At 45.6% G+C, this 13,700-nt stretch overlaps 1 protein-coding gene across 4 annotated transcripts in view; it reads right to left on the bottom strand.

Moving 5' to 3' along the window:
- The window catches only part of CCNY (cyclin Y), a 225,661-nt gene extending 222,231 nt beyond the window's left edge, over positions 1–3,430 (bottom strand). The window contains exon 1 of one of the 4 annotated variants that reach the window (XM_048837693.2): positions 2,642–3,430. In XM_048837693.2, the coding sequence (XP_048693650.1) occupies positions 2,642–2,795 (154 nt within the window). In that variant the 5' untranslated portion in view covers positions 2,796–3,430. The remainder of the gene's footprint in view (positions 1–2,641) is intronic. The other 3 variants (XM_048837696.2, XM_048837698.2, XM_048837699.2) reach the window with 3 other exon arrangements.
- Positions 3,431–13,700: the final 10,270 nt, after the last annotated feature.

The raw sequence follows: 13,700 nt of genomic DNA, 5'->3' as shown, positions 1-13,700 counted from the left end.
TTTTTTTTTTTTTTTTTTTTTTTAACAGTCCACTTTTGCTACTGTGGAAACAAAAATGTCTTAAAGACAACAGTCACAATTCCAGAATGTAACTTAATTAAAAGAAATAATCGTAATCTGAGGTAAAATTACTCTATTATTAAGAGCTAAATTTTAGCCAATGGTGAGAACTGGTTTAAAACAAAGTTTGCAATTGATCACAATCTATGAAAAAATTTTGAAAAAAATTAAGTGTATGCCAATGTGACTTTTTTGGCTTTCTACCAAAGGAAATTCACATCAAACTATGAGAAAGTTGATGTTTTACCACTTAAGTTTTAGAACTATTTCAGCTAATCAGAAACTAGTTTATACTTAAACATTAAAATCACACCTAAGAATAGGCCAGGTTCTAATTAACCAGAGCACACAAAAGGATATTGGTCATTATTAAGTCAATGAGAATAAAGTTTTTCCAATAATACTGCAGAAAGAGAATATTCATCACTCCATTATACCAATGCCTCATCATCAGTATAATGGAAGGAAATAAGTCACTGGAACTGAAGGTTGTTACAAGATAAATTCCTCCCACTTCCATAACTATCTGGGTTTTTCTTTATGTTTTATCCCTCAACCAGGATTGGCTTTGGCATACACATAGCAACAGATAACCAGTTGAGTCCACGGACCATCTTTGTTCAGGAAATTTGGGTGGGCCAAAATTCGCTTTTGAAATTCAAACAGTTGAGTGGATTGGATCTGGAAGCTGTGGACCAGTGTAAACAGTGTCATAGAATCATAGAATCATAGAATATAAGGGTTGGAAGGGACCCCAGAAGGTCATCTAGTCCAACCCCCTGCTCGAAGCAGGACCAATTCCCAGTTAAATCATCCCAGCCAGGGCTTTGTCAAGCCTGACCTTAAAAACCTCTAAGGAAGGAGATTCTACCACCTCCCTAGGTAACGCATTCCAGTGTTTCACCACCCTCTTAGTGAAAAAGTTTTTCCTAATATCCAATCTAAACCTCCCCCACTGCAGCTTGAGACCATTACTCCTCGTTCTGTCATCTGATACCATTGAGAACAGTCTAGAGCCATCCTCTTTGGAACCCCTTTTCAGGTAGTTGAAAGCAGCTATCAAATCCCCCCTCATTCTTCTCTTCTGCAGGCTAAACAATCCCAGTTCCCTCAGCCTCTCCTCATAAGTCATGTGTTCTAGACCCCTAATCATTTTTGTTGCCCTTCGCTGGACTCTCTCCAATTTATCCACATCCTTCTTGAAGTGTGGGGCCCAAAACTGGACACAGTACTCCAGATGAGGCCTCACCAATGTCGAATAGAGGGGAACGATCACGTCCCTCGATCTGCTCGCTATGCCCCTACTTATACATCCCAAAATGCCATTGGCCTTCTTGGCAACAAGGGCACACTGCTGACTCATATCCAGCTTCTCGTCCACTGTCACCCCTAGGTCCTTTTCCGCAGAACTGCTGCCTAGCCATTCGGTCCCTAGTCTGTAGCTGTGCATTGGGTTCTTCCGTCCTAAGTGCAGGACCCTGCACTTATCCTTATTGAACCTCATCAGATTTCTTTTGGCCCAATCCTCCAATTTGTCTAGGTCCTTCTGTATCCTATCCCTCCCCTCCAGCGTATCTACCACTCCTCCCAGTTTAGTATCATCCGCAAATTTGCTGAGAGTGCAATCCACACCATCCTCCAGATCATTTATGAAGATATTGAACAAAACCGGCCCCAGGACCGACCCTTGGGGCACTCCACTTGATACCGGCTGCCAACTAGACATGGAGCCATTGATAACTACCCGTTGAGCCCGACAATCTAGCCAGCTTTCTACCCACCTTGTAGTGCATTCATCCAGCCCATACTTCCTTAACTTGCTGACAAGAATACTGTGGGAAACCGTGTCAAAAGCTTTGCTAAAGTCACATCAGTCCACGCTGGGTGAGGGGGCAAATACACACAAAGATCTTGAAAGCATGGTCTGGGGTAAATAGTACTCCAGGTTTTCATTCAATGCTAAGATGGGAGAACTATAAAGGCCTCAAATCAGAAGAAAGGGCAGATAAATAATGCCATAGCACAATGTACACTGCAAGAATCCACACAAGGATCCTAACACTGTGTACCACATACTTGCACAGGTGGAATCCACACAAATAGAGCTACATCATGACATATTAGTATGGGGTCAATAATGCTGCATTGTGCTATACAAGTATAGGGGCATCCAAAGACCTCGAAGTTGTGGATAGAGGCATAAAACCCAAACAAACCCTCTGTCTCGCTATATAACTGCGATCACCGAAAGACCCAGGAAAAGGAGGAGGGAAGAGAAGAGATTCCCTCGGGGGACAGAAGTGAGTAAACACTGAGAGGCAAGGAAGAGGCGACGGGAGCTCCCAAGGTGTTTGGGGGGGGAGGGAGGGCTGGGTGTTTCCATGTTTCCCCCCTTGAGCAGGACAGCAGAGTGTCCCCCACTTGGCAACTCCTGTGCTTGTGGGAGATGCCTTTCCCCGGGGGCTGCCCCTGTGGCTGGAGATAGAGGGGATTTCCCCAGCCCAGCGGGGCTGTGGGGGGGGGGGGGGCTGCCCTAGCTGCCGGGAGCTCCCCAGCCCAGCAGCCCCCACACCTCTCTTACCGTCTATGTTCTCCCGGTCGCTGATGTGCTGCAGGTTGCAGCCCGTGTCCTCGCGGCTCAGCTCGGGCTCCGGGCGGTAGGACTCCAGCCGGGAGTGGGCATTCCTGCGTAGTTTGGGGCTGGAGGAGACGCAGCAGGAGGTGGTGTTTCCCATCTTCCTTCGCCGCCGGGCCAGGCGCGGGAGGATGCAGGGGGAGCCCGTCACTGGCGGGGGCGAGAAGCCATGGGCAGCAGCGGAGAAAACAACAAGCAGCAGAGGAAGAGGCGGTGGCGGCTGCTCCCTCCAGCCGCGCTCCCCGGCTGATCCCCGCGGCGGCTCATCCAAGAAGCCGTGCCCCGAGCACGTCCAGCCGAGCGGAGGGCGCAGCAGCTAAATCATCCTGCCCTGGCAGGCAGGGCACAGGCCGGCTAAGCGTGGGTCATGCACAGCCCCATTGCCAGCGGCGGAGCGGCCGCGCTCCTCCTCCGCCTCCCCAGGAGCGGGCTGGATCCACTCCCCCGGCGCACGCGGCGGCACCGCAGCCTCCCAGGCTGCCTTTGCAAAAACGGTTCCGGTTCAAGCGGGTGGCGGCAACACCTGCCCGCCGGGCGGGGAAGGGAGACGCGGGCGCGTGCAGCGGCGCCGCCCGCTCCCGGGGTGCGCCCAGCTGGGGCGCTGCTGCTGCGCCTCGGGAGAGGGGAAGCCCCAGGCGCAGGGCTGTAGCCCCTCCTCCCGCGGCGGCGGCGGCGGCGGCTGCCCTGGAAGGGAACAGAGCGGCCGGGGGCAGGCAGCGCGTGCGGGGACCGCGCCTGTCCAATCTGCGGCTGCCTTCCCGTGGCGCCGCTGCACACCCGCGCCGAGCCTCGCTCGAGGCCCCGCCCCTTGGCCCCGCCCCGCCCCTTCCCCCCAGGCCCCGCCCCCGGCCCGCCGGGTTGCGGGAAGAGCCCCCGCAGGCAGCCCCGGGCTCCCCACAGCGGCCCCCAGCTCCTCGGGCGGCTCTTACTGCGACCGAGGTCCGGTCTGGCGGGGCCGGGCCTTTCGGCGAGGGCAGACTCGGACCCGCCCCAGCCTCACACGCCGGTGCGGCTGGCAGGGGCAGCGCTTGGGGGCGGGGGAGTGGTCCCGCCGCCGCCGCCGCCGCGCTTCCCTCTCTCCCCCGCTTCCCTCCATTCTCACTCCTCCGGCCGCCCTGTCTGTCACACTCACCCCCTCTCTGCTTCTCCCTCCCGCCGTCAGATTCATGCTCCCTGCACAGAGCTCATGCGCCCGCTGCTTCTCCTCTGCAAAGCAAGAATCAGCGCCCCCCCCCCCCGAGCCCATTTTCTTCACGCCCCCCCCCTTCCCTTATTTCTTCAGGATTCTCTCCTGGCCAAAAGGGGCTTCAGGGGCGCTGGAACTGGGGGTGCCCCAGCAGCACCCCCTGGCTCTAAGTTGCAGTGTTGGTCAATGGCGTGCAGGACTCCCATTGTAACAGATTTCGGAGTAGCAGCCCTGTTAGTCTGTATTCGCAAAAAGAAAAGGAGGACTTGTGGCACCTTAGAGACTAACAAATGTATTTGAGCATAAGCTTAAGTGAGCTGTAGCTCACGAAAGCTTGTGCTCAAATAAATTTGTTAGTCTCCAAGGTGCCACAAGTCCTCCTTTTCTTTTTACAGAACAAATTGAAAGTAATAGAGATGGGCCAGCCAGACAGTCCAGTTAGGCACAGAGCTGGAGCTTGGGTATGGGAGTGAATCAGGACTAGGGGTCAGGTTTGACAGCATGGAAATCACACAGGTTGTTCTTCCGCTATTTTTGCCCCAAATGACAGAAAACTCACAGGAGCCTCTGTATTCTTAAAAAGAAAAGGAATACTTGTGGCACTTTAGAGACTAACCAATTTATTTGAGCATAAGCTTTCGTGAGCTACAGCTCACTTCATCGGATGCATTCTTAAGATGTCATATCCATTCAAACCTCAACCAGAAAATAGGCCCTTTATAATTTATGATTGATCAAACTATAGGGGCTAGCCACCTAATCCAAATTACATCCTCTGCCTCTCCACCTCGCGACAGACATTCACCAATGGCAAGTAGGAAACTTTCTTTGGCAAATAGTATTCTAAGCCGTCAGTTTCTTAAGTATTAATTTGCATAAAATTGTTTCTAGCCCTGAAGGTGACAAAGATAATCTCCTGAACATGAAGTGAGTGTAACCAATGCAGTGCTGTCTTCCTACACTCCATTGTCTCTATATTCATAGCTTTCCCAAACAGCAGAGTGACTACTCTCGGTTTTCGTGCTACGCAAGACGGAGATTGTGCTTTATATGAATTATTGTTGATTGATTGCTGTGCCGAGTGTTTAGAAGAAATTAATTGTAGATTTCCAAATGTTATTTATTTTTTTAAACATCGCATTATTTTAAGCCAATCTCATGATTTTTGGAGGCCTGATTCATGATTGTTGAACACTTTGGATTGCCAACATTGGTAGAAGAAACCTATACTTCTCAGGTTATGAAAAGAGTTTTGTCTTGTGGCTTTATACTGTGGTGGCTCAAAGCAGTAGTCTCATAAGATTTGGTACTGTTCTTAAAACCTCAACTCCTGGAGTCATGTGATTACATGAGAGTTTCAGCTTTCATCCTTTAAAAAGTACATTTCTGGACCTCATAGTTGCATAAAAATCTTTGATAACATGCTCTAAGGCACCCTAGAGGCTCAGAAACCAGAAAGCAGAGGAAAATAATCCAGTTTTTTAAAAGTAAATCTCATCTTTTAGCCAATTACAATTTTATGAGGCCTGACTCATATTTGAATGCTTGAGGTTGACAATATTGCAGTAGCACCCAAAAAGGTGTGTAACCTTTATAAATGCACAACTTTTGATGAGTTATTTGTTTACTTACCCATGGCTGTTTGTACTTTACTTTATGTACTTTAGTAACACATATTAATGGGAGCATCTTTCCTATTTTCTTCCATTGGGAGTGAATGTCTGAGTTTCATCCAAAGAAACAGAAATTAAAACTTTTTGTTTTCCTTTTTTAGGAAAAGTGTTAGCTTGTGCACTGTAATGTCTAGTACTTTCCATCATTAGCCAGGTGTCACAGTGACTGAGCTAAACTGGTCCTGTCAAGTGCACCCACCTTTCAGACTCAAACCTCTAGCTATCATCTGGCTTAGGTGGAATCATACAATTCTCCCACTCACAGACCAGGCCCTGGGTTGCCGTCCTCTGGTACTTACCATGGTTGCCTTAGCAGGTCTGACTTAGGTTCAGACCCTATATTTCTGTACCTTCTAGGACAATGACAGTGGTAAGCACTGATCAAATAGTTTTCTTCAAGCAAAGTATTATTTTTTTAGAACAAAAGCATATTAGAGAAAACCTAACAACAGTAAAACACACTACACATGTCCAGCCTAGCAGGTGTCTTCCACATGAGAACCCTAGTTAGGACTGGCTTCCTATCATCTCTTCCATGGAGCCTCTCTCTGTCTGTATGCCTCCCTTGTCAGAACTCACTGATACTGTCTGGACAGTCCCTCACCTTCTTCACAGGGATCAAGACACTTTTTAACAGTTTGTAGTCCTTTTTGATCTCTTTTGATCCTTTCCCACCCTGGCAAAACAGCTGTGCCATTTCAGCCTGGAGCCTTGATGGATGCTACTGTCTTTTGATTGTGTGCCTGGGTATTCTTATCTGGGAAGCCAGTGGGTTACCTTCCTGTACACACCCATTGAGCATTATAGGCATATAATAAACATTACACTTTTCCCCAATATACTATAATTTTCCCTCACTAACAATTATTACATAACAGTATTCATAACATTATGACATATTAGTTCATTTCTGGCACACTAGGTTCTTCGTATAACTTTATATATTGTATGTGTTTTCATCTATAACACTAAGAAACTTTGGCCAAAAACAAGCACTTATAAAATGGTACCTAAATAAACAAAACAGAAATATTTCACAGACATACATCTAGCCATACATGCTAGTAACTAACAGAGTGTGTTCACTCTTGCCAATCTGTTTCTCTTGGCGCTAAGTAAATGCAACGTCTGCTGCAGGAGATATGCCATTAAATGCAATGGGCTGGATTCATCCCTTTAATGAGAGTGTCTCAGCACCTTTTAAAAACAGTTTGTGCATGTGTAAATCTGGAGTTAGGCACCTTCTATTAGAATTGAATACAAAATTCCTACTAGATAAGATGGAAGACAGAAGAATCAGAAGTTGTTACTGGAGGTGAGTTTTGAAACAATTAAAACACTGATATATTTTTAAACTAGACATTTAAAAAGCAGCCTTTAAAAATGTATAAGACATTTTGAACAAATTAATGTAATTTTCTCTTTTCCTATTTGGTTACTTGTGTTCTCAATTTTATCTTGACTTGTATTCTTCTTGGTTTCACCCTCAAATCTCACTTAGTTGGCAGTCTATTGATAAAAGAGGCTGGTGCTACATTATGTATTTAAAAGATAATGTCAAGGGAAGAGAACATTGCCACAGGATAATGGACTCCTGCTGGTGCTACACAAGAGCTGAACCCAAAACACCTGTGAAATAAATGTCAAAAAGATATTCTTGGATGTTCAATTATAATGACTTTATTTTAGTGACATCAAATGCATGATGAAAAGGAGTACTTGTGGCACCTTAGAGACTAATGCATGATGCAAATCTTATTATTTGATAGCTCTTGGTACAGTAAAGTCAGAGCTGCTCCCTGAACCATTATTAACTTGGTTAAGTTCCATTGACTTCAAAGGAAGATCTGTTGTGTGTTTCATTTGATCAGAGATCAGCATGAGCTTCTTTCTTCTGTGAACAGCTCTATTCTGCCTACTGCAGAACGACCATAAAGCCCCTCAACACTAGGCCCAGGCCTTTGAAGATTGGCCTGCTTGGAGCTGACTAGGCTTATATGGCACTTACTCCTGCATAAGTGCACAGCTTATCCCACAGGAAGGGGAGTGGGCTTCAATAAGGAGGGTTTCTGTCAAGTTATGAAGATGGAACCCATCGGGGTTCATAAGGTTTGATCTCTGAGATCTTCCTATAACGTTCATGAAAACTTGTAAATGATTGGGACAGTCTGAGGTGGATCATTGTATTGCTTAAAATGAGAAGTCTTTTGACTCCAGGTACCACTGTTGATGTACAAGAATCTGGAAGATAGTTTTTAATCCAAAATCATTTTCAGTCTGTAGAATAAATAACATGGGAGACAGAAGTGAAAAAGTAGGAATGCATTATAAATAATAGACTGGTGGCAACCATATCTTTTTAAATGGATTACATTTTCCAGGCTCATAATTTACATCTGGAAAAGAAAATAAGCTAGAATAGAAACTTCCGTCATACAACTTCCATCCCATTCTGCCCCCTAATGGCTAACAGAGGTCCTACTTGCAATAAAACGTCAAAATTTTAGCCCCAGAGCAAAGTTTTATAAACCCTTGAAAATAAAAGTTTAAAATGAAACTTCTTGTCATCTCTTAACTAAGACAAGACAATTTGATCACCATTCAATTTCAATAATGGAAAGAATTTTTGACATGCTTCATTTATAGGGTATAATTTCTTCAGTCTCTGTGTTATACCAATAAAATAAAAACTAGCAGGATCTTATTAAAGGGGATAAGACAAAATGTCACATTTATTGTGAATACAAAAATAATCAGAGTAGGCAGTCAGTTATAGCTATAACATTTCATTCAGTTTCACATTCATTCACACTTTCATTCATACACACACACAGGTCCTGCAAATTTGTTATAGTTACCAGCCTGGAGGTTGCTCATGCCAAGTTACCAGCCAGGTAACTTGGGCATGAGAGTGGAGCTGAGTCTTTGTCAGTTGCGCGTCCGATGCTCCTGGAGGGTGGTAGCAGAACCGGACTCAAAGTTCTCAGTTTCTAGAGTCTATTTTTGTAGGAATTTATTCCTATACCAGTCTATGGGAATTTCTTCATCATGCTGTTGCTGAATTGATCAGCAGATGGCACATTCCTGACGGCTCTCTGCTGCCAGATGTTATCTTGTTCTTTGGTTCTCCCCTCCTTGAGGCTGTTGGGTGGATTCCAGTCTGCCCTCCGGGGGTCCTCTGGTTGTCTCCACTCTGCGCATTCTTTGGCCGGATACTGAACTCCTCGGCTGGCACCTCCCTGATCATTCATTTATTATCTACACCGAGCATCCATCCACAAACATCCTCTATCTCTATTTTAATTACAATTGTTAACAAAGCGAGATAAATACAACAAAAGGGTGGGGAGTCTCTGTGTGCTGTTTCTGTTGTTACAAAGTATCGCTTTGAGTCTCTCTCTGTCTTAGGATGTACTAACACAATTAGCAGCTTGCAAGTTTCACACAGAGAGGGAGAGAAACAGTTAAAATGAAAGGTTTCAGAGTAACAGCTGTGTTAGTCTGTATTCGCAAAAAAGGAGGACTTGTGGCACCTTAGAGACTAACCAATTTATTTGAGCATAAGCTTTCGTGAGCTACAGCTCACTTCATCGGATGCATACTGTGGAAAGTGTAGAAGATCTTTTATACACACAAAGCATGAAAAAATACCTCCCCCCACCCCACTCTCCTGCTGGTAATAGCTGGTAATGCCCCAACTTGATTATCATACACATTGTAAGGAGAGTGATCACTTTAGATAAGCTATTACCAGCAGGAGAGTGGGGTAGGGGGAGCTTATGCTCAAATAAATTGGTTAGTCTCTAAGGTGCCACAAGTACTCCTTTACTTTTAGTTAAAATGAAAAAATTCTTGTCATCTCTTAACTAAGACAAGACAATTTGGTCACCATTCAATTTCAATAATGGAAAGAATTTTTGACATGCTTCATTTATAGCGTATAACTTCTTCAGTCTCTGAACCAATAAATGTATTGTGTTCCTAATGGCACATTTAAATATATATGTTCCATGTATGATAAATAAGGTTTAGAAAATAAAGTCTGTTATCCCAAAGGTAGTAAGAAAAAACAGAGTTAAATAAGAGTAAATGTCATTTTTATGTGGAGATGATTGACACATCCATATTAAAAAAAAATCTAATTCTATGCTAATTAGAAATTTTAATCTGGTCATTCAACCTATTTGTGTTTATTCTGATTCATTGTGTCAAATTGTAAAGAATTACATAATTAACCTGACATAAAACTCCATCTTGGGACTTTAAAGAGGTGAATGCCCTTGAGGATATGTGGATTTTCTGTCAAATGGAGCTGAGACTAGAGACTTCTAGTTAACCTTTCAGTGCTAAGTGCCTACACATCAAGGAAGTAGAGAGAGAACAAACATCAGGGTTTAAATAATTCTGGAAAATGAGAGAAATTTATTTGAGTATTATTTAATGAGACTCCATCTACAGAGGAGAACAGACCTTTTAATGAAGTCCAAGAATAAAGAACGAATGTAATATAAATACCTACACATATAAACAGAACATAAACATTGCAAAGAGGTATATCTAGCAACAGAGTGTACACAGTCTGGCTATTCTGTTGCCACTTGCATTTAATAGACCCATTGTCAGCTAAAGGAAGAATGCTATTACACCCACTGGGCTGGATTCATCCCTGGTGTAACTGCACTGATTTCAGTTGGAATTGGTTGTGCTCAGCACTTCCAAACACCAGGCTACTATTATTAATCAGTCATACAGACCCAGATCCTCAAAGGTATTTAGGCTCCTAACCTGCATGGAAACCAGTGCCAGTTAGGAGCCTAAATACCTTTGAGGATCTGGGTCACAGCTACTTAGCTCTCTCAGACACTACTGGACTTGGGAGGGAAAGGGGCAAAGAGGGGTCTGGATAGTGTCTGCCTTTGCTATCACCGCCACTTCTTTGGCCATGGGGAAGGAAATAAGGAGGCTAGGAGCACTGCGGCCACCATTTCATATTGTGGGCTCAGTTGCCTGACTGCCAGGAGCTCTATGCCTCCACTGCATGACTGAGAACCAGCCTTCCCTTCTCCATCCAGAAAGCGCGGAGACTTTTTTGTAAATGTAGAAATTATTCCAGAATGTCTATATCCCTGAGTCTTCTCTCACCTTCTCAACCTCCTCTGGTGCGTCAATAGCTGCCTCACAAGACAACCCTGTCATAAAGGCTGACAGCTTCATCTGACGCTTTAGCTCTACACTGTAGCAGGATGTGGTGGTGGAGGGCAGTCTGCAAGTTCTTCAGCCACACTACCCCTAGCCTTAGCTAGCCTTGGGGAGACCTAATTCTTAAATCACAATGCAATATGCTTCTCCACAGAGCAATGCAACATGTGAGAGATCAGTCCAATTAGTACCTGTTTTAGGAGGTGGTATTTAATGGTTGAAATAAATAGTTGGTTAGATGTAGGTGGAGAAATACTGTGTTTACATAAGGTTTTGTTGCTGGTCAGGTCTGTTGGCATTACTTCTGCAAAAGTGTCTTAACTTGTGAACATTTTCCACTTGATTGTTTGTTTAAACCATGCAGGCAAGTAAATTAATATCTGACACATTTCCTTTCCTGGTCACATGGAGTCCCTTGCTGTGGTTATTTTCTTTAAGAAAGAAATCTCGAGCAAGAAAAAAAAAATCACTAGAACACATGCAGTGACAAAAACCACTGTGTAATCATGCAGTTAGAGTTTGTAGATGGGGTTTTCTGGTGGATCTAATTGTAGGAGCCACAAGTAAGGGTATCAAATGTTTGATCCCAAGTGGACTAAAAGTGCAATTAAGTACATCTTATAATAGTTGCAACCTTTCTGTCAGGTGTTGTCAGCACCTGTAAGGGCAGGCTCAAATAGTTAGGGGTCCCTCTTAAAACTAGAGGGTCACACGCTTTGTTGCTTCAAGGCCAAGCTCACTGCTCACCACAGGGCCTCCAGGAATTCTTCTGTTCCCTGTGTGCCCTCTCACTTCCCTCTGTATTTCAGGGACTCCCAGCAGCTCCCATCCCTCAGACCACAGACTCTGTGTACCCTCACATTCCCCCTACTGCCAGGGTCTCCCATTTTTCCCCCCGCAATAAGAGGGGCTCTGTGTGCCCCATTGCCTCCTCTGCCACATGCCAGAGACCCCGTGTGCTTTAATATCTCCTTCCCCATACTACTGTCCCCCAGTCTAGGTGCTCTGTATGCCCTTCACCCCACATCCACAGACCCCCATTCCTCCCTTTGCCCCATTATGTGGTTTCAGTGTGTCCCCCATTCTCCCCATATCAAAATCCCCTAATCCCTTTTCTCTCCCATGCCAGGGCTCTGTGTGCACTCTCCTTCCCCTCCCCCATTCTTTTTCTTTCTGTCTGGGACACAGGTCATTCAGAGTGTCGGCATCTTAGATTGTCCTGGGAGTGTAAGCAGAGCTGAGGTGAGAGGTGTTATGGTGGAAGGTGTTAATGGTGGCTCTCAACTGGTCCTTTGATCTACAGACAGTTACAGAAGTGACTGAAGCTACTGGGTCTACTGGGAGATCAACTATCACTCTGGTGTGGCGCCAAAGGCATGCCATTTCTATAAAGAGCTGCACGCCATTCTTGGCGACAACCCCACATCCACCATCAAGAGTCCCATGGATACTTTGGGGTCAGTGGAGGCAGTGGCCAGCGGACTCAACCATGATGACAAAGTGGTGGACAAGAAGGTAGAGCTGGAGGATGATGTGGAGCACATGGCTGGGTCTTCTGATGGCGCAGCAAGTCAGGACCTTTTTTCCATTCTGGAGAAGTCTAGCCAGTCCCAGCACTCCAGTTGTGGTGTGCAGGATGCAGGAGAGGGGAGTGCCAATAAGTGCTCATTTTTGTACAGTGAGAGGAGATTGAGCTCTCCTGTACATTGTTATATGGTAGAGGAGGGATAAGGGACAAAAATTAACAATAGAGCCTGTCCGTCCACACAATGGAACCATGGCGGAAAAGTTTGTTAATGTACATGAGGATGTCCTGGGAATCCTCCATAGGGATCTCTCGGAAACTGTCCTGTAGGTTGTAGTGGTCCCTTGCTCTCAAGTCGGGAGAGAGGCCACTCCGCCTCACTGCATCAGGCAGCAGCACTTGGGCTCAGACCTCGCTGGTGGCAATTATTTCTGCAGGGACCAGAGTGGCACACAGGCGAGCAGCATACGGAGCCAGTCTGAAGCCACATGCATGCAGGAGTTACACCCTTGCATCCTGGGTTACCCTTAGGGGTGAGATATTGGGTTCGATTACCCTAGCCTGTGGAAAAGGGTACCAATATTCAGAATAGGCTCCCTAGACACTTATAGTAACCCCCTTCTCAAACCACCCTTTGTCCCTTCTTGCCCATTCCCCCTTAACCTCCACCCAAACACACCATTATTGGGACTCATGCTGAACTGTGTGCTAGCCAAGGGACAGTGGGAAAGAGGTGTATGTAACTTTTGTGATTCACAGCAGTGAACACACTCACAACACTGTCTCTGTTCATTGTTTCTTTGGCTTCTGCAGATGTGCCCTTGAGAACCCACTCCTCCACACCAGCAGAGTGTGGCAACCCAGGAGGAGTAAGGAGGATATGTTTCACAAAGTGCTGCAGTCAACAGATGCAGCATATAGCGAAACAAGAGCACGGAGGGAGACTATCAATGAAAGACTCAGGCTGGATGGAGGTATGTTAGGTGTCCAAGGATCACTGTGGGCATTTGCACATTCCCCACTGGAATCTTCTGGTCTGGAAAGAAAGTCCCAGCATGCAGCTTTCTATACAATCCAGTGTTCCAAAAGATGCGTGTTTCATGCGCCTTCCCTGACCACCCCATGCTGATGTCAGAGAAACTCCGGTGATGATGTCAGAGAAACTCCACCAGCGCCTGCAAGACAATGGAGAAGTATCCCTTTCAGTTGATGTACGACGTTGGGGGCCAAAATTGGAATATGCATTCCATATATTGCCCTGCTGCAGTTAGGGAATCTCACTGTCTCAAAGCCATCAATTGTTTCCAGCACATTACTGTGAGTCAGAGTCCTTTGTAAGAAGAGGCAATTAATGATACCACACACTTGCATCACCACCGCCCCCACAGTGGACTTTCCAACTCCAAACTGATCCACAACTGA

The sequence above is a fragment of the Caretta caretta genome, chromosome 2 (assembly GCF_965140235.1).
Source record: "Caretta caretta isolate rCarCar2 chromosome 2, rCarCar1.hap1, whole genome shotgun sequence".
NCBI classification, from domain to species: domain Eukaryota; kingdom Metazoa; phylum Chordata; order Testudines; family Cheloniidae; genus Caretta; species Caretta caretta.
Note: the sequence above shows the minus strand (reverse complement) of the source record. Positions and strands in the feature narration are given on the sequence as shown.